General features: G+C 46.3%; 1 protein-coding gene across 1 annotated transcript in view; it reads left to right on the top strand.

Moving 5' to 3' along the window:
* The window catches only part of LOC135056666 (cytochrome P450 2G1-like), a 161,897-nt gene that overhangs the window by 121,732 nt on the left and 18,710 nt on the right, over nt 1-21,455 (top strand). Inside the window, exon 8 of the mRNA XM_063962109.1 lies at nt 10,989-11,130. Coding sequence (XP_063818179.1) covers nt 10,989-11,130 — 142 coding nt within the window. The remainder of the gene's footprint in view (nt 1-10,988; nt 11,131-21,455) is intronic.

Here is a 21,455-nt window from a genome sequence, read left to right as displayed (position 1 = left end):
AGATGTCGGTGCACCTATGCATTCACCTTCTGGGAAAAATGGTGGCCTTTTACGAGGCTTTTCAGTACAGAAAGTTTCCTGCAAGACCCTTACAGTTCGATCTGTTGGACAAAAGGTCTGGATCACATCTTCACATGCACCAGAGGATCCGTCTCTCGCCAAAGGCCAGGATCTCCCATCTGCAGTGGCTACAGACTTCTCACCTGATCAAGGCCTGACGGTTCGGGATTCAAAATTGGATTCTGCTAGCCACGGACGCAAGCCTCAGGAGAGCAGTCACCCAGGGGGTGCAGTTTCAAGGAAGAGGGTCAAGTCAGGAAGTTGTCCTTCCAATCAACATTCTGGAACTCAGGGCTATATACGATGCCCTTCTGCAGGCCTCATACCTTCTTCACGATCGGGCCATTCAGGTCCAATCGGACAATGTGACGGCAGTGACGTACATAAACCGACAGGGCGGAACAAAAACCAGAGCAGCAATGTCAGAGGTGTCAAGAATTCTCCTCTGGGCAGAATAACACGTTGCGGTGTTGTCAGCGGTCTTCATTTCGGGAGTAGACAACTGGGAAGCAGACTTCCTCAGCAGACACGACCTGCACCTGGGGGAGTGGGGCCATCACCCGGAGGTGTTCAGGTGCCTGACAAGTCGATGAGGATGTCCAGAGATCGACATGATGGCCTCTTGTCTCAACAAGAAGCTCAAGCGGTATTGTTCAAGGTCGAGAGACCCACAGGCAGTAGCAGTGGACGCCCTGACGACTCCATGGGTGTCTCAGATGGTATATGTATTTCCTCCACTTCCTCTGATCCACAAGAATTCTGAAAAGATTAAAAAGGGAAAAGGTTCAAGCAATTCTCATTGCTCTTGACTGGCCAAGAAGGGCCTGGTACGCGGACCTCCTGGAGATGCTCCTCGAAGATCCATGGCCTCTACCTCTTCGCGAGAATGTTCTGCAACAGGGCCCGTTCGTCTATCAAGACTTACCATGGCTATGTTTGATGGCATGGAGGTTGAACGGCTGATTCTTGCCAGCAGAGGCATTCCTGACAAAGTCATCCCGACCATGACCCCAGCCAGGAAGGGGATAACGTCTAAACAATACCACCATATTTGGAAGAACTACGTCTCTGCAGTGGAATTTCATCTGGGACGTTTCCTGCTTTTTCTGCAGTCGGGTGTGGATGTGTCCTACGTCTGGGTTCCATAAAAGTCCAGATTTTGGCCTTGTCCATTTTCTTTCAGAAACAGTTGGCTTCTCTTCCTGAGGTCCAGACGTTCTTGAAAGGTGTTCTGCACATCCAACCTCCCTTTGTGCCGCCTACGGCACCTTGGGATCTCAATTTGGTGCTGCAGTTCCTCCATTCAGACTGGTTTGAACCGTTACAGGTGGTAGATGTTAAATATCTTACGTGGAACACCGTCACACTATTGACGAGACGTGTATTGCAGCTAGGGGCGTTGTCTCACAAGAGCCCCTACTTAATTTTCCATGAGGACAGAGATGAACTTAGAACTCATCAGCAATTCCTTGCTAAGGTGGTGTCTGTGTTTCACATCAACCAACCTATTGTGGATCCAGCTGTAACGGACACTTCTGCTACTTCAAAGTCTTTGGATGTTGTAAGGGCTTTGAAGGTGTACGTAAAGAAGTCAGCTCGTCACAGGAAATCCGACTCGCTGTTCGTTCTCTATGATCCCAATAAGATTGGGTGTCCTGCTTCTAAGCAGTCCATTGCGTGCTGGATCAGGCTCACTATCCATTATGCTTATTCCATGGTAGGCTTGCTGGTTCCAAAATCTGTTCAGGCCCACTCAACTAGTTCGGTGGCTTTTTCTTGGGCGGCTGCCCAGGGAGTCTCAGCTTTACAGCTCTGCTGAGCAGCTACTTGGTCAGGTTCAGACACGTTTGCTAAGTTTTACAAGTTCGATACTTAGGCCTCTGATTACCTTCAGTTTGGTCAATCAGTTCTGCAGGAACCTCAGCACTCTCCCATCCAGTTTTGGAGCTTTGGTACTTCCCCATGGTACTATATGGAACCCCAGCATCCTCTAGGACGTAAGAGAAAATAGGATTTTAATTTCCTACTGGTAAATCCTTTTGTCGTAGTCTGTAGAGGATTCTGTGTACCCTCCCCGTGCTTTGTTATTTCTACACTGTTACTTGGTTAATTATTGTTGTTTGGTTCAACTGTTGCTGTTCCTGTTTCAAATTTGGTTAACATGGCTTTCCTCTTGTTTGTGTGTGCTAGTTCAGAATCTCACCACTATCCTTATCTATCCTTCTCTCAAGGGGGTATATTTACAAAGATTCGTGTTTTTTCCATTTTGAAGGGTGTTTGATCTCGAATGGTATCGGGTGCATTTTACTGCAACTTTTTGAATCCTGATACGGTCATTCACTAAGCTGCCGACTTTTCACAATTCGTATTTTCCGATGTCGATGTGATTCATAATGTCAGGCAGTGTTTTACGGGAGTGTTGAGTAAAACACTGCCTGACAAAACACAAGGAATCCCGGCCGGATCTGTGAGAGCCAAGCAGGGCTTCATTGTGTACCTTAAAAAGGTGTTTAAAGTCTTTAAAATTCTGAAAAAAAATGCGTGGGGTCCCCCCTCCTAAGCACAACCAGCCTCGGGCTCTTTGAGCCGGTCCTGGTTGACAAAAATAAGATTTTACTCACCGGTAAATCTATTTCTCGTAGTCCGTAGTGGATGCTGGGACTCCGTAAGGACCATGGGGATTAGCGGCTCCGCAGGAGACTGGGCACAACTAAAGAAAGCTTTAGGACTACCTGGTGTGCACTGGCTCCTCCCACTAAGACCCTCCTCCAGACCTCAGTTAGGATACTGTGCCCGGAAGAGCTGACACAATAAGGAAGGATTTTGAATCCCGGGTAAGACTCATACCAGCCACACCAATCACACCGTATAACTCGTGATACTATACCCAGTTAACAGTATGAAATATAACTGAGCCTCTCAACAGATGGCTCATCAATAACCCTTTAGTTAGGCAATAACTATAAACAAGTATTGCAGACAATCCGCACTTGGGATGGGCGCCCAGCAACCACTACGGACTACGAGAAATAGATTTACCGGTGAGTAAAATCTTATTTTCTCTGACGTCCTAAGTGGATGCTGGGACTCCGTAAGGACCATGGGGATTATACCAAAGCTCCCAAACGGGCGGGAGAGTGCGGATGACTCTGCAGCACCGAATGAGCAAACTCTAGGTCCTCCTCAGCCAGGGTATCAAACTTGTAGACTCCTACAAAAATGTTTTAACCCGACCAAGTAACAGCCCGGCAAAGTTGTAAAGCCGAGACCCCTCGGGCAGCCGCCCAAGAAGAGCCCACTTTCCTTGTGGAATGGGCTTTTACAGATTTAGGGTGCGGCAGTCCAGCCGCAGAATGTGCAAGTTGAATCGTGCTACAGATCCAGCAAGCAATCGTCTGCTTAGAAGCAGGAGCACCCAGCTTGTTGGGTGCATGTAGGATAAACAGCGAGTCAGTTTTCCTGACTCCAGCTGTCATGGAAACATATACTTTTCAGGGCCCTGACTACATCCAGTAACTTGGAATCCTCCAAGTCCCAAGTAGCCGCAGGCACCACAATAGGTTGGTTCACATGAAAAACTGATACCACCTTAGGAAGGAATTGGGAACGAGTCCTCAATTCCGCCTTATCCATATAAAATACAGATAAGGGCTTTTGTATGACAAAGCCGCCAATTCTGATACACGCCTGGCTGACGCCAAGGCCCACAGAATGACCACTTTCCACGTGAGGTATTATAGCTCCACGGATTTAAGTGGCTCAACCCAATGCGACTTCAGGAAATCCAACACCACGTTGAGATCCCACGGTGCCACTGGAGGCACAAACGGGGGCTGACTATGCAGCACTCCCTTAACAAAAGTCTGAACTTCAGGCAGTGAAGCCAGTTCAATTTTTTGGAAGAAAATCGATAGAGCCGAAATCTGAACCTTAATGGAACCCAATTTTTGGCCCATAGTCACCGCTGACTGTAGGAAGTGCAGAAATCGACCTAGCTGAAATTTCTCCTTTGGGGCCTTCCTGGCCTCACAGTACGCAACATATTTCCGCCATATGCGGTGATAATGGTTTGCGTTCACTTCTTTCCTAGCTGTAAATAGCGTAGGGATAACTTCCTCCAGAATTCCCTTTTCCTTCAGGATCCGGCGTTCAACCGCCATGCCGTCAACGCAGCTGCGGTACGTCTTGGAACAGACAGGCCCCCTGCTGCAGCAGGTCCTGTCTGAGCGGCAGAGGCCATGGGTCCTCTGAGATCATTTCTTGGCGTTCTGGTTACCAAGCTCTTCTTGGCCAACCCGGAACAATGAGTATAGTTCTTACTCCTCTCCTTCTTATTATTCTCATTACCCTGGGTAAGAGAGGCAGAGAAGGGAACACATACACCGACTGGTACACCCACAGTGTTACCAGAGCGTCCACAGCTATCGCCTGAGGGTCCTTGACCTGGCGCAATATCTTTGTAACTTTTTGTTGAGGCGGGACGCCATCATGTCCACCTGTGGCCTTTCCCAACGGTGTACAATCATTTGGAAGACTTCTGGATGAAGTCCCCACTCTCCCGGGTGGAGGTCGTGTCTTCTGAGAAAGTCTGCTTCTCAGTTGTCCACTCCGGGAATGAACACTGCTGACAGTGCTAATACATGATTTTCCGCCCATCGGAGAATCCTTGTGGCTTCTGCCATCGCCATCCTGCTTCTTGTGCCGCCCTGTCGGTTTACATGAGCGACCGCCGCGATGTTGTCTGACTGGATCAGCACCGGCCGGTGTTGAAGCAAGGGTCTAGCCTGACTTAGGGCATTGTAAATGGCCCTCAGTTCCAGAATATTTATGTGTAGGGAAGTCTCCTGACTTTTCCATAGCCTTGGAAGTTCTTTCCCTGTGTGACTGCCCCCCAGCCTCGAAGGCTGGCATCCGTGGTCACCAGGACCCAGTCCTGTATGCCGAATCTGCGGCCCCCTAGAAGATGAGCACTCTGCAGCCACCACCACAGCGACACCCTGACCCTTGGAGACAGGGTTAACCGCCGATGCATCTGAAGATGCGACCCGGACCACTTGTCCAACAGATCCCACTGGGAAATCCTTGCATGGGACCTGGCGAATGGAATTTCTTCGTAAGAAGCTACCATCTTTCCCAGGGCTCGCGTGCATTGATGCACCAAGACCTGTATACGTATTAGGAGGTCTCTGTCTAGAGACAACAACACCTTGGACTTCTCCTCCGGGAGAAACCCTTTTTATCCTGTTCTGTGTCCAGAACCATACCCAGGAACAGTAGACGCGTCGTAGGAACCAGCTGCGACTTTGGAATATTCAGAATCCAGCCGTGCTGTTGTAGCACTTCCCGAGATAGTGCTACTCCGACAACAACTGCTCCCTGGACCTCGCCTTTATAAGGAGATCGTCCAAGTACGGGATAATTATTTCGGCCATTACCTTGGTAAATACCTCGGTGCCGGGGACAGAGCAACGGCAACGTCTGGAATTGGTAATGACAATCCTGTACCACCATATTGAGGTACTCCTGGTGAAGAGGGTAAATAGGGACATGCAGGTAATCATCCTTGATGTCCAGTGATACCATGAAATTCTCCAGGCTTGCAATTATCGCCCTGAGCGATTCCATTTTGAACCTGAACCTTCGTATATAAGTGTTCAAGGCTTTCAATTTTAGAATGGGTCTCACCGAACCGTCTGGTTTCGGTACCACAACATTTTGGAATAGTAACCCCGGCCTTGTTGAAGGAGGGGTACCTTGATTTCACCTGCTGGAAGTACAGCTTGTGAATTGCTGCCAGTACTACCTTTCTCCGAGGGCAGCAGGCAAGGCTGATGTGAGGTAACGGCGAGGGGGAGTCGCCTCGAACTCCAGCCTGTATCCCTGTGATACTATTTGCAGAACCTAGGGATCCACCTGTGGGCAAGCCCACTGGTCCCTGAAGTTCCCGAGACGCGCCCCTACCGCACCTGTCTCCACCTGTGGAGCCCCAGCGTCATGCTGTGGACTCAGAGGAAGCGGGGGAAGATTTTTGATCCTGGGAACTGGCTGCTGGTGCAGCTTTTTCCTTCTTCCCTTGCCTCTGTGCAGAAAGGAAGCGCCTTTGACCCGCTTGCTTTTCTGAAGCCGAAAGGACTGTACCTGAAAATACGGTGCTTTCTTAGGCTGTGAGGAAACCTGAGGTAAAAAAATTTCTTCCCAGCTGTTGCTGTAGATACGAGGTCCCAGAGACCATCCCCAAACAATTCCTTATAAGGCAGAAACTTCATGTGCCTTTTACAGGCAGCATCACCTGTCCACTGCCGGGTTTCTAATACCCTCCTGGCAGAATGGACATTGCATTAATTCTGGATGCCAGCCGGCAAATATCCCTCTGTGCATCCTTTATATATAAGACGACATCTTTAATATGCTCTATGTTAGCAAAATATTATCCCTGTCTTAGAGTATTAATATTATCTGACAGGGTATCAGACCACGCTGCAGCAGCACTATTTATGCTGAGGCAATTGCAGGTCTCAGTATATAACCTGAGTGTGTAAATACAGACTTCAGGATAGCCTCCTGCTTTTTATCAGCAGGTTCCTTCAAGGTGGCCGTATCCTAAGACGGCAGTGCCACCTTTTTTGACAAACGTGTGAGCGCCTTATCCACCCTAAGGGATATCTCCCAACGTGACCTATCCTCTGGCGGGAAAGGGTACGCCATCAGTAACTTTTTAGAAATTACCAGTTTATTATCGGGGGAACCCACGCTTCTTTACACACTTCATTCATACATCTGATGGGGGAACAAAACACTGGCTGCTTTTTCTCCCCAAAAATAAAACCCCTTTTATGTGGTACTTGGGTTCATGTCAGAAAATGCGTAACACATTTTTCATTGCCGAGATCATGTAACGGATGTTCCTAGTGGATTGTGTATATGTCTCAACCTCGTCGACACTGGAGTCAGACTCCGTGTCGACATCTGTCAGCCATCTGAGGTAACGGGCGTTTTTTGAGCCCCTGATGGCCTTTGAGACGCCTGGGCAGGCGCGGGCTGAGAAGCCGGCTGTCCCACAGCTGTTACGTCATCCAGCCTTTTATGTAAGGAGTTGACACTGTCGGTTAATACCTTCCACCTATCCATCCACTCTGGTGTCGGCCCCACAGGGGGCGACATCCCATTTATCGGCCTCTGCTCCGCCTCCACGTAACCTTCCTCATCCAACATGTCGACACAGCCGTACCGACACACCGCACACACACAGGGAATGCTCTGACTGAGGACAGGACCCCACAAAGTCCTTTGGGGAGACAGAGAGAGAGTATGCCAGCACACACCAGAGCGCTATATAATGCAGGGATTAACACTATAACTGAGTGATTTTTCCCCCAATAGCTGCTTGTATACATATATTGCGCGTAAATTTAGTGCCCCCCTCTCTTTTTAACCCTTTGAGCCTGAAAACTACAGGGGAGAGCCTGGGGAGCTGTCTTCCAGCTGCACTGTGAAGAAAAAATGGCGCCAGTGTGCTGAGGGGGAAGCCCTGCCCCTTTTTCGGCGGACTTTCTCCCGCTTTTTCTAGAATACTGGCAGGGGTAATTTTACATCTATATAGCCTCTAGGACTATATATGATGTAGATTTGCCAGCCAAGGTGTCATATATTGCCCTCAGGGCGCCCCCCCCCCAGCGCCCTGCACCCATTAGTGACCGGAGTGTGAGGTGTACATGAGGAGCAATGGCGCACAGCTGCAGTGCTGTGCACTACCTTGGTGAAGACCGAAGTCTTCTGCCGCCGATTTTCCGGACTCTTCATGCTTCTGGCTCTGTAAGGGGGACGGCGGCGCAGCTCCGGGAACGAACACCAAGGTCGGGTCCTGCGGTCGATCCCTCTGGAGCTAATGGTGTCCAGTAGCCTAAGAAGCCCAAACTACCACCTGTTAGGTAGGTTCGCTTCTTCTCCCCTTAGTCCCTCGCTGCAGTGAGTCTGATGCCAGCAGATCTCACTGTAAAATAAAAAACCTAAATATACTTTCTTTCTAGGAGCTCAGGAGAGCCCCTAGTGTGCATCCAGCTCAGCCGGGCACAAGAATCTAACTGAGGTCTTGAGGAGGGTCTTAGTGGGAGGAGCCAGTGCACACCAGGTAGTCCTAAAGCTTTCTTTAGTTGTGCCCAGTCCCCATGGTCCTTACGGAGTCCCAGCATCCACTTAGGACGTCAGAGAAATATGGGTAAAAAAATTACAGGGGTTCACCCATATTTCTTCAACCAGTAATGGGCTCTGCGCCTGGTCCTGGTTCCAAAAATATGGGGGACAAAAAGCGTAGGGGTCCCCTGTATTTTTAAAACCAGCACCGGGCTCCACTAGCCAGGTACATAATGCCACAGCCGGCGGACACTTTTATAATTGTCCCTGCGTCCCTGGCATTACATACCCAACTAGTCATCCCTGGCCGGGGTACCCTGGTGGAGTGGGAACCCCTTAAATCAAGGGGTCCCCCCTCTCCAGCCACCGAAGGGCCAGGGGTGAAGCCCGAGGCTGTCCCCCCATCCAAGGGCGGCAGATGGGGGGCTGAGAGCCAAGTGTAAAAAATTTGAATATTGTTTTTAGTAGCAGTACTACAAGTCCCAGCAAGCCTCCCCCGCAAGCTGGTACTTGGAGAATCACAAGTGCCAGCATGCGGTGGAAAACATGGGCCGCTGGTACCTGTAGTACTATTACTAAAAAAATACCCCCAAAAAAACAGGACACACACCGTGAAAGTATAAATTTAGTACATACATGCACACCTCCATACATACATACATACATACATACATACTTACCTATGTTCCCACGAGGCTTGGTCCTCTTCTCCATGTAGAATCCTTGGGGGACCTGTGTAAAAAATTATACTCACATAATCCAGTATAGATTCTGTCCTTTGTATAATCCACGTACTTGGCAAAACAAAAAAACGGAAACCTGACCACGCACTGAAAGGGGTCCCATGTTTACACATGGGACCCCTTTCCCCCGACTGCCAGGACCCCCCCCCCCCTGACTCCTGTCAAAGAGGGTCCCTTCAGCCAATCAGGGAGCGCCACGTCGTGGCACTCTCCTGATTGGCTGTGTGCTCCAGTAGTGTCTGTGAGGCAGCAAACGGCAGAGATACAATGTAGCGCCTATGCGCTCCATTGTATCCAATGGTGGGAACTTTGCGGTCAGCGGTGAGGTTACTTTCGGTCAACCGCTGACCGCAAAGTTCCCACCATTGGATACAATGGAGCGCATAGGCGCTACATTGTATCTCTGCCGTGTGCTGCCTCACAGACACTACAGGCGCACACAGCCAATCAGGAGAGTGCCACGACGTGGCGCTCCCTGATTTGCTGAAGGGACCCTCTTTGACAGGAGTCAGGGGGGGTCCTGGCAGTCGGGGGGAAGGGGTCCCATGTGTAAACATGGGACCCCTTTCAGTGTGTGGTCGGGTTTCCGTTTTTTTGTTTTGCCAAGTACGTGGATTATACAAAGGACAGAATCTACAATGGATTATGTGAGTATAATTTTTTTCACAGGTCCCCCAAGGATTCTACATGGAGAAGAGGACCGAGCCTCGTGGGAACATAGGTAAATATGTACGTATGGAGGTCTATGTAATAAACTTATACTTTCACGGTGTGTGTGTCCTGTTTTTTGGGGGGTATTTTTTTAGTAGTAGTACTACAGGTACCAGCGGCCCAGGTTTTCCACCGCATGCTGGTACTTGTGGTTCTCCAAGTACCAGCTTGCGGGGAGGCTTGCTGGGACTTGTAGTACTGCTACTAAAAACAATATTCACAGTTTTTACACTTGGCTATCAGCCCCCCATCCGCCGCCCTTGGATGGGGGGGACAGCCTCGGGCTTCACCCTTGGGTGGCTGGAGGGGGGGACACCTTGAGTTAAGGGGTTCCCACTCCTCCAGGGTTCCCCAGCCAGGGGTGACTAGTTGGGTATGTAATGCCAGGGCCTCAGGGACCACTATAAAAGTGTCCCCCGGCTGTGGCATTATGTACCTGGCTAGTGGAGCCCGGTGCTGGTTTTAAAAATATGGGGGACACCTACACTTTTTGTCCCCCGTATTTTTGGAACCAGGACCAGGCGCAGAGCCCGGTGCTGGTTGATGAAATATGGGGGAACCCCTGTGATTTCCCCCCCCATATTTTGTCAACCAGGACCGGCTCAAAGAGCCCGAGGCTGGTTGTGCTTAGGAGGGGGGACCCCACGCAATTTTTTTTTCACTTTTGACACTAAACACACCCTTTCCCATAGATAACCATGCACAGATCTCACAGATCCGTGCATGGTTATCCAAACTCGACTGGAAAAAGCAGGTCTATTTTTTTCCTGCTTTTTTTAACGAATCAAAAAAAAATAGACCCGCACTTGAGCACTCAGAGACTAACACCCAAATACGAATGAATAGTGAATACCCGTATTGTATGAAATAACAGCCGCGTTTGACCGATGGTCTATTCATTCGTATTTCAGAACTTTGCCAATCAAACCATTACAAATAGACCAGACACTGCCGAGTTTTCTGCTTAGTGAATTCCCGGATTGGGACTTAGAAAAAAAAAACACAAATCGGCAAAACTCGGATTTTTACTAAATACTGGCCAAGGTATATCCGTCTCCTCGGGCAAAGTTTCCTAAACTGAGTCTGGTAGGAGGGGCATTGAGGGAGGAGCCAGCCCACACTATCAAATTCTTAAAGTGCCCATGGCTCCTAGTGGACCCCGTCTATACCCCATGGTACTAAATGGACCCCAGTGTCCTCTACGGACTACGAGAAAACGATTTACCGGTAGGTAATTAAAATCCTGTTTTCAAGTAATTAGGTTAATAAGTGATAAGGGAAGTATTAGTATAGAATATTGGTAAACACTTTAGAATTAAAATGTCTGTTTTCATATTCCAACAGGGCACCACTGTAATTCCCCTTCTTAGCTCCGTACTCTCAGACCCAGATCACTGGAAGACCCCTTATGACTTTAATCCAGAACACTTCCTGGATGAGAATGGAATGTTCTGCACACAGGAAGCATTGATGCCTTTCTCAGCAGGTACAACACGGATAAATGGGTTATTTTGTGTTAATGTTAATCTGCTATGTGCCCATGTGTATGTTGCTTTAACAATTTTAACTTCTGAATTATTGACCTAACATTTTACTAGCGAGTTACAAATTGCAATCCACAGTAGTCACTCCAAGGGCTAATGCTTTCAAAAAGCAAGTTAAAAAAAAAAATATATATATATATATATATATATATATATATATATCTATACTGTACACAAAGATGCCGGAAAGTGTTTACATAAATGTTAATATGCACAGACAAAGGGGGTGCAGATACACTATGCGATCATTACATTTCAATATAATAAAATATAATCTATCATAAGCGGTTGTTAGTATATCATTGTCCAATGATATCGGCCTGCCCACCAATCATCCAGGTCACCTCTTGTTTTATTATATTGAAATGTAATGATCGCATAGTGCGTCTGCACCCCCTTTATACTGCTTTATTCTCAGCAGCATAGCACCTTTCATTACTGGAGGGTATGCAATTTAGAGCCATTTCCCCTACTATGTATATGTGTAGAAATACACACCTGAGGTTTGAGAATGCCTCTATCTAGATTGGCACCCTCTCTTCCCCCTTTCCCTTACCCCCCCCCCCCCACACACACACACACACACACCCTCTATGTTTTTAAGCAGGGAACCAGCATGGACTGCACTGTGACACAGGCATCATTTTAAGTAAGTCCTATTTATTTGTACACAGCGTCCGAAAATTTGGGGTTGGTATTTGGACGTTGGGGCCCCCCGGTCTGTTCTGGCTGGGCTGTCTCAGGGCATCACCATTTAAATACACAGTCACTTTTATATCATATTTGTCTATTATTCATGTATGCACATTTTTTCACATACTCTTCATCTTTGAACACTTAGTAGCGACCTTCACATACCTATACCTTATATTACTTTACTATCACTATCCTTTAGTGTGATGCCCTAGGGGTGTCCTTTGTTGGATCATGTTAGGGGGTTCCCTGCATCCTGAATATTGGCCCCATAATGTTAGGGACCTGCTCGACAAAAGGTGACCTGGATGATTGGTGGGCAGGCCAATATCATTGGCCAACGATATACTATCAACCTCTTATGATAGATTATATTTTATTATACTGAAATGTAATGATCACATAGTACATCTGCACCCCCTTTGTCTGTGTATACTACTTTATTCTCCACAGCATAGCACCTTTCATTACTGGTGGGTGTGTAATTTAGAGCCATTTCACATAAATGTTAATATTTATTGCAAAACTCAGTATTTTAACACAAAATATACAGCTATCTCCACTGTAAATGTACATAATTACAATTTTTAAGGCAGAGGGGGCTAATTTACCTGAATGTAATTATTTGTTTATACTGTAAGGTGATCAAACACACTCTCTGTATTATATGGTAGTCATTGAAGCTTTCCGTATTATATAGTAGTTGTCACAACTCTGGTACACCGATCCTCCAGATACGCCAATCTGAGAATCGCCACCCATGACACTTTCTGATTACCTCAGCATGAGTGGTTAATCAACACAGTCACTGTTACCACCTAAAGTGACTTTTTGAGACACTGCCCAGGGCAAGCTCTCACCTGCAGACACTATTATTTATACTTGAAAAATAGGCAACATGGGCCACTTGAGGTCTTGGGTTTTAAAACACAGAGCCAGAACTAGAATTATTGTTTTTAATTCAAGAATATCTTCAAAGTTTATAGTTCAAAAAAAAAAGAAAGTTACAAGATTATAATAATTCAAATAGTCACTCAAGTAATCACAATTTCAAGAAATAAAATAAAAGAATAAAACAACCTTCAGGTCACCTGTAGTGAAGAAAACCGAAGTGAGGCCTCTTCTGATATTGGGATATCATTATAGGATCAAATCTCTTACTTGATCCCCCTAACAACAATGCACATTATCTGAGGAGTGTTTCTCATATTTAAACCCACTGCATCTCACCTGCAGCCCCCACCCCTTGGGATTCCTATTAACCCTTCCAAAACCAGAATTGATTGATTTTAAGGTTATACCATGGGGTCTCTCCAGCAGGGGAGGATGCTCTTATCTGTGTTACTGTTTGAAGCCTGGAGGCCAGGTCAGCTGGCATATCCTAATCTGGACTGGGGGTATCCTTATTCAGTAGTCGTAAGTCAGACGTTCCTTCTCCAAATTGGGCTGGCTGTGCTTTTCCACTATTCTCCCTTTTACAAGGTAGGGCCTTGGAGACTTTACAGTGGTTCCTTTAAGAGCTCACTAAACCCTGGGAAATTGCATCCCAATATGAGAGGATAGGGGAGTTTAGGACCAACATGGTGACCACCTCATAAGTGTGCCCCTTTATGGTGAGGCTCACATGTGAGAAAGCTGATATTGATTACCTAATAACCTATACCGTATGAGTAAGAGACTAATACGCAATGGGCGTATGATATACCGTAAGGGTACGCACTATACGTCACAGACGTTCAGCCGTGGATGAGACGCACGAGCGGCACGTTCACTTGCGTAGAGGCGAGCACGCTATAGGCTGCCGACTACCGTAATGATACGCTAACAGAGTAGCGGACGCTCGAGACCACGAGGAGATCACGAGCGGCGCAAACGCTCACAAGATGACAATCAGTAAACCTTGTATGTAACACACAGAAAGGATATTCTTATGCTGTAAACCTTGTGCTAAAACACTGTAGCGATATAACGCTGTTTAACCTTATAAATACTAAAGCTGTTCGAGCGATTGAGACGCTCCTATTACCCCTTGCAATATAATGAACACACAATACCGTGTTAAGGGTCCAACACCTTTTACTAAATACAAGAGTCTTAAGTTATTACGAAAAGAGAAACAGTTCACAAGTCATACGCTACAAACTAACATATAATTCTAACAGAGCATCTAGACAGTAATATACACAATAGAGAACGATCGCATTACAACTACATAGTCTAAGTGTGAATGGCTAACAACATACGGGTAACAAAGTGGCAACAGAGAAACATACCATACGGGGAACACACGCAGGCGCAACCGGAATCCAGTCCTCCAATTATCAGCGATAACTGTTGAAGAGAGAGTACTGGCTGGCCTGGGGACGGTGACCCTTATATACACTGCACACAATACAGTACAATGGTCCCTATATTCTTATTGTTCATTGGACACAGGAATTCGTCTTCGCATTATAACAAAAGGTCATAGGTTGATTCATACAGGTGGGCTGTGACTATTTCCAACTGCTCAGGTGGGTGGGAAACTAGGTTTCCCGCCGCATGGATAAGTAAGTGCAAAGAATAGTAAAAGTCCATAAACTTCTTATGTCCATAACTATTCGCACAAGCGATTAATTCGCTTCAAACCAACACCGGAATATTGCTAATTAAATACTCTTCCGATGGATACTAAACTCCACTGTATAACCCTTGTCTGACCCTTCGTATCAAACAAAGAGGGATCTCTTTGTTCATGAACATGCTACATTAACTAAACTTTCAGATTATATCAAAGGGAACATAATCTACAAAATACATTATATGGTTAAAATATGTAACGATCGAGTCGCCCGCTAGGCGCACACAAACTCTACCGTAAATGCGCTTACCGTGCGCCTGCGGGTGCACGCACCAGCGGGTATGCGTACGCACGGGAGAGCGTGGGCACGCGCAGCGGGGACACGCATGAGGTGCAAATATGGTAGTGTGCATCATGATATTTTTCTGACTTTGACAGTCCACCCTTTGGCAGTCACCAATAACTGCCACTTCCTAAAACATTTCAAAAAGAGAAAAATATATGTCATGTGTTAATATTTCTATGGTTGGGTAGGGGAGGAGAGGAGAAGGTGAGAAAAGGGTATGACCTAGTGAGATAGCAGAAGCATGTGTGTATAAATCCATGTTTGGGGGGTCATGTATCATCGTGCCGTACGTGTCTTAAATCAAGCTTCGAGGTATTGTAAGTATACATTTGAATTCCTTCTTATCCCGTGGTACGGGTCTGTGGATGGGCTGTCAAACTTTACCGAGCTCTTTTCGGCTTTTGGTTGCAACAAAAATGGGGGAGCACATTTTAGTTGATGATACATGAATGGGGGAATATGTGAATGCTGATATCTGTGCCTGTATTCCCTATCGACTATGTGTGTTGTTACCTGAAGGTTGTAGAGATGAAGATAAAGAACACTTATGGTAAATGCATTGATAAACTATGTGAGTTTAATATACATTTGCCGATTGAGGTCTTGTCTGAAGTCTTGTCTGAAGTCTTGTCTGAAGTCTCCTTTGGGCTTTTGCTATTAACGGTATGCAAAAAGCCTTGTCAATGTCCATAGACTTACAAAAAAAGTTGGGCTAGCGTAAATTTAAAATTTCTAGGGAAACTGGGGGTCTATGGCATAGTCCATCTGTTGTTTGTGTACAAGGTTGTCAAACTTCTTCTTTAATCCATTTGTTGTCTGTATATAAGGTCATCAAATTCCTCTTCCAAGCGGGTCTTTTTATCTTGGAGAAAAAGGAGAAACAGGTGAAAGAAACGGACCGTAGATTCACATTTTCATCACATCATTGTCTCTATCGTTGGGTCATAGATCAAATCCATTGGAATTACAATTTCCTCACTCCTTAGACTCATTACCCTGGTACTCCGTTTGCACTTCGTTAAAGCCTGACCGCATCTAAATATCAAGCCAATCGATATGACAACACCTAAGATACATAGAAGAAACTTCCCTACATCCATTATGACTCCTTGAGCCCATTCTCCTAAACCAGAGAACCAATTTCGCGGGTTCAACCATGACACCCAACCAGTCAGCTCATTACCCACAGCAGCAAGGGTGAGATTGTGTCTCCTGCGAAATTCCCACTTTAATTGGAGAATATCGTCCATCTTTTGGTCTATGACCTCGACCGGGTCCTCGGTGCTATTCGTAATATAAGTGCAGCATTTCACGCCGTACTGCGTTGCCAGTGTGACACAATATCCACCTGTCACTGCCGTGAGATAATTAAGAACCATCCTATGCTGAACCAGTTCTGTTTTATAAGCTTGGAGCTCTCTTCCGGTATATCTAAAAGTGTCGTCATACATTTCTGTGATATTGTCTAATAAATTTGCAAGCGCAGATATATATCTATAGTTCAGCACTCCTCTAGCGGTGCGAGTGAAATCTAACGCAAGTAGAACCTGAATCCCGGAGGATTCATGGATCAGATCAGAGGCCGGGTGCTCTGTCCTTTCTGTCAGTTGCCTTTTAACGACGTGCTCATAATGAGTGTGAGTATAAGGAGCTTGGGCACCACGGTGTATATCTTTCATTTTGGTATGTGATACAGTCATTACCTCAGGCAGTACTTTTCCAATATAACACAATCCTTCAGAGTTTGGGGCAAGCCACTTATACGCCTTCCTCCCGCATATGAAATATGCATCATCGGGGAGAACATATGGGACGGAGTAGGACATAACCATATTACACATCTTCCATGTGAAATCTCCTAACCCTAATTCTCCCATCTGTCTAGTACACGTATCTGTTTGTATGATATGTGCACAGTATCCTGGTGATACCTCTCCAACTCTCATGATCCTATTTCCTAGGGTATACCTATATCGGAAAGATTTTTCCCTACCGGCTATGTGGCGTATAAGCTCTGTATCTGTTGGCATTCTATCGGCTCTGTATGAAAAGGTCATGGTTTGGTTATTCCATGACACTTCCCAATTTCCCGGCTTTCGGGGATTGGAAATGTTAAAACATACTAGGGATCTATCCACATGATATTGGTGGAGCTTCAAACTAGGAGGACTGGAGATATTAAACCTCCTGTCCACCGGTCTCCCACCCTTTAGCTCAAGTACCTCCCCTACCGTTAAAGGGAATGGTACTAATCCTGATTTGCTATGGCCTTGAGGTACTTGAGAGCATACCCAACAATCTGTCTGATTTAACACATTACCCACTAAGGAGTGATAGTCACTCAATGGATGCCGGTCCATGTGGATATTAAAACTGGACTGACATTTCTTGATGCACCCATCCTCAACTACATTGTCACAGAGCCTACAGATACAGTTTTCTTCAGCTAACAATCCTTCACAATTCCTTCTATTGTCAATGCTATCGGATCGTTTTCTGATACTCGCCTTTACTTGTTGATTAAGTTGTTCTTGGAAAACTACGCCTCCATCTTTGTCATCAGAACCCATTCCAGAACCTCTCTCGACCTCCATGGTACTCTCGCCGGAACAGACTGCTCTGGTCAACATCATGGTCAACAGGAAAATCCGGATCACAGTCTCTTGGGGCAAGTCCATCTTATAGGAGGAAACGGAGAAGAATGAGAAGTGGGAAAAAAAAAATTTTTAGGGAGATGGGATGGGAAGTGGAGAAAAACAATAAAAGGGAGAAAGAAATCTGGCTCGACAAGCTTCAGGTCTTATTATCCTCTACGCTCAGGTGTTGTCTCAATCTTCCCCGAACAGACACTCTAGTGATACAACCTCTACCGTCTGTTCTTTATCACGGGACCTCTCTGGATCAGCAACCTTCTTACAATGGGACGAATGAACCCAAGTCTCTCTCTCGGCAACCTTCAATGCTGTAGTGCTAGTCAATAAGACTTGGTATGGTCCTTCCCATCTGTCAATAAGGCAAACTGAGCGTAGAAAATTCCTTATCATTACATAATCCCCAGGTTCAATGTCATGACAATTACTATCTGGCAAATCTGGAATCATCAACTTCAAATTATCATTTTGATTCCTTAGCTGTTTACTCATGTTAACCAGGTATTTTACAGTCACTTCATTGTTACACTTCAAATCATCCTGAGGGTTAATCATAACATGCGGTTGTCGACCAAACAAGATTTCAAAGGGGGACAGATTAAGAGGGGACCTGGGAGTGGTTCTGATGCTGTACAGTACAATGGGTAAAGCTTCTGGCCATGTCAATCCTGTTTCTGCCATAACTTTACTCAGTTTATTTTTAATAGTGCTGTTCACTCTTTCCACCTTCGCACTCGCCTGGGGGCGGTATGGAGTGTGCAGCTTACTATCAATTCCCATCAACTTACACATTCCTTGAAAGGCATCACCTGTAAAATGGGTACCCCTATCACTTTCAATTATTCTAGGGATACCGTATCTACATACAAATTCCTGCACAATTTTCTTAGCAGTAAACATAGCGGTATTTGTGGCCGCAGGAAATGCTTCGACCCAATTTGAGAATACATCTATACAAACAAGTACATACTTCAAATTTCGACAAGGGGGTAATTGTATAAAGTCAATCTGTATTACCTGAAAAGGGCCGCCTGTAGGTGGGATATGAGATGGTTCTGTTGGTATTGCCTTTCCGATATTCTTCCTTAAACAGGTAAGGCATGACATTGCTCTCTTACCTGCATGGGATTAAAATCCTGGGGCGCACCAATATGCTCTTACCAACTTGCACATTCCCTCCTTGCCCAGATGAGTCAGCCCGTGTGCTGCTTCAGCTAAACATGGAAGATATGCTCTGGGGGCCACTGGTTTACCTTGTCCATCTGTCCAGAGTCCTGAGGACTCCTGGCCATATCCTTTTGCCTTCCAGACTGCCTTTTCCTGTGTGGAACACAAATTTTGCATTTCACACAACTTCTGTGTGTTGATGGTATTAAATACCATCAGTTGTGTGGTGTCTGTCTGTCTAGGGGTACCAGCTGCTAGCTTAGCAGCTTCGTCTGCTCGGCTGTTACCAAGTGATACTGGGTCCTGGCTATATGTGTGTGCTTTACACTTGATAACAGCCACTCTGTCGGGTTCCTGTATCGCTGTTAGAAGCCTTTTGATGTGAGCTGCATGCGCTATCGGTGTACCAGCTGTCGTCATGAAATTTATGAGGCGCCATAGGGCTCCGAAATCATGGACTACCCCGAAGGCGTATCTATAATCGGTGTAGATATTGGCTGACTTGCCCTTAGCCAATTCACATGCTCTGGTTAGGGCAACCAGTTCAGCAACCTGGGCTGAGTGAGGTGGGCCTAGTGGTTCTGCTTCTATGGTGCCTTGGTCATCTACGACTGCGTATCCAGTACACAAGTCTCCCGAGTCCGACTGTCGGTGACAACTACCGTCAGTGTAGAAAGTAAGATCTACATCTTCCAGTGGGTTGTCACTGATGTCAGGCCTTGCCGTGAAATTTTGGGTCAAATATTCCATACAATCATGTGTGTCCTCCTTTGTATTAAATCCTCCTTCCCCATCACTCTCGTCCTCCACCCTTTGTGCCTGTCCAGGCACACCTGGGAGATATGTTGCAGGATTTAATGCACTGCATCTCCTTATGGTGATGTTTACGGGGGCCATTAGTGCCAATTCCCATCTTGTAAACCGTGCTGATGAGACGTGCCTGGTTTGGGCAGAATTTAGCAAGGCTGACACTGCATGTGGTGTATGAATTGTGAGGTTGTGACCTAGCACTACATCTTCGCTTTTCGTTACTAGCAATGCTATCGCAGCAACGCTTCGCAAGCATGTGGGGAGGGATCGCGCTACCGTATCTAGCTGAGCGCTGTAGTATGCTACCGGCCTGCTGGCATCACCGTGCTTTTGGGTTAGGACGCCTGCCGCGCAACCAGCACTTTCTGTTCCGTACAGCTAAAAGGGTTTCCCATAGTCTGGCATACCTAATGCTGGCGCCTGCGTTAGGCACTGTTTAAGTCTCTCAAATGCCATCTCGGATTCGTCTGAATGCGAAATCCGATCAGGTTTGTTTGATGAGACCATCTCCTGCAAAGGTAATGCTAGAATGGAAAACCCTGGGATCCAGTTACGGCAATACCCACACATTCCTAAAAACGTTCTGATCTGTTGCTGGGTCTGTGGCAGAGTCATGTCTCTAATTGCTTGGATTCTCTCAGCGGTCAGGTGTCTCAGTCCTTGTGTTAGACAGTGTCCTAAATATTTTACTTTAGTTTGGCATAATTGCAACTTGTCTTTGGAAACCTTGTGTACTGTGTCTGAAAGATGAAACAGGAGCTGTTTCGTATCCTTCAGGGACGCTTCCAATGAATCTGAACACAGTAGTAAATCATCCACATACTGTATCAATACTGATCCACTCTCTGGTTGGAAAGACTGTAAACAATCATGCAAAGCCTGGGAAAATATACTTGGACTGTCTATGAAACCTTGTGGTAATCGAGTCCATGTGTATTGGACTCCTCTGTATGTAAATGCAAACAAATATTGGCTGTCAGGGTGCAGAGGTACCGAGAAGAAAGCGGAGCAGAGGTCAATAACAGTGAAATATTTCGCAGTGGGAGGGATCTGCATAAGGATGACAGCTGGATTTGGCACTACGGGGAATTGACTCTCAACTATTTTGTTGACCCCTCTTAGATCCTGCACTAATCTGTAACCCCTCCCCCCACTCTTTTTAACAGGGAAAATGGGGCTATTGGCAGTGCTGGACGTCCTTACCAGAATGCCCTGTTGTAGCAAGCGCTCTATTACAGGGTAAACTCCTAACTCCACCTCTGGCTTCAGAGGGTACTGTGGGATTTTTGGAGCTATCCTACCATCTTTTACTAGCACAACTACTGGGGCTACATTTGCCATTAATCCAGTGTCTTGTCCGTCCTTGGTCCAAAGTGACTCCGGTATCTGGGAAATCATTTCTTCTACCTTGGCCGGACACCTATTTGCAACCACAGTGTGTGACATTAATCTTGTTGGGGAGTCTAACATATCTTGCGCTACCTGAGCGTGGTTTTCGGGTATGTCCAAGAACACACCTTCAGGAGTACAATATATGACGCATCCCATTTTGCACAGTAAATCTCTCCCTAAGAGATTAGTCGCAGCCGATGCAGCCAGCAGAAAAGAATGCTTGGTATGCAGAGGCCCTATCGTAACCTCTGTTGGTTTGCTTAAAGGGTATTGACGTACTACTCCTGTTACTCCTATGGCTGGAATTGTTTTACCAGTGGTTCTCATGCCCACGGTCGAATTTATCACTGACTTGGCCGCCCCCGTATCTACAAGGAAATTTAGAGATTTACCAGCTACATCGATTATGACCTCGGGTTCACTCCCAAGACTCGCAATCAATTTTACTGGCTGCAGATTACAGGTGTGGCCACACCCCTATTGAGTATGGTGACCCCCCTGCATTGCAGTTGCAGCTATCACCTGTGGAGGGGGTGAATGGGTATTATCAGAGACTTGCCAGTCTCTTTTTGGGGGATACCTTCTTGTTTCCCCTGCATGTGGCTCATAACCCCGTCTCTGCGGTCCCTGATCCCAATTTCGTATGTC

Source organism: Pseudophryne corroboree, chromosome 3, assembly GCF_028390025.1.
Source record: "Pseudophryne corroboree isolate aPseCor3 chromosome 3, aPseCor3.hap2, whole genome shotgun sequence".
Classification (NCBI taxonomy): Eukaryota; Metazoa; Chordata; class Amphibia; order Anura; family Myobatrachidae; genus Pseudophryne; species Pseudophryne corroboree.
This window is presented reverse-complemented; position numbering and strand designations above follow the sequence as displayed.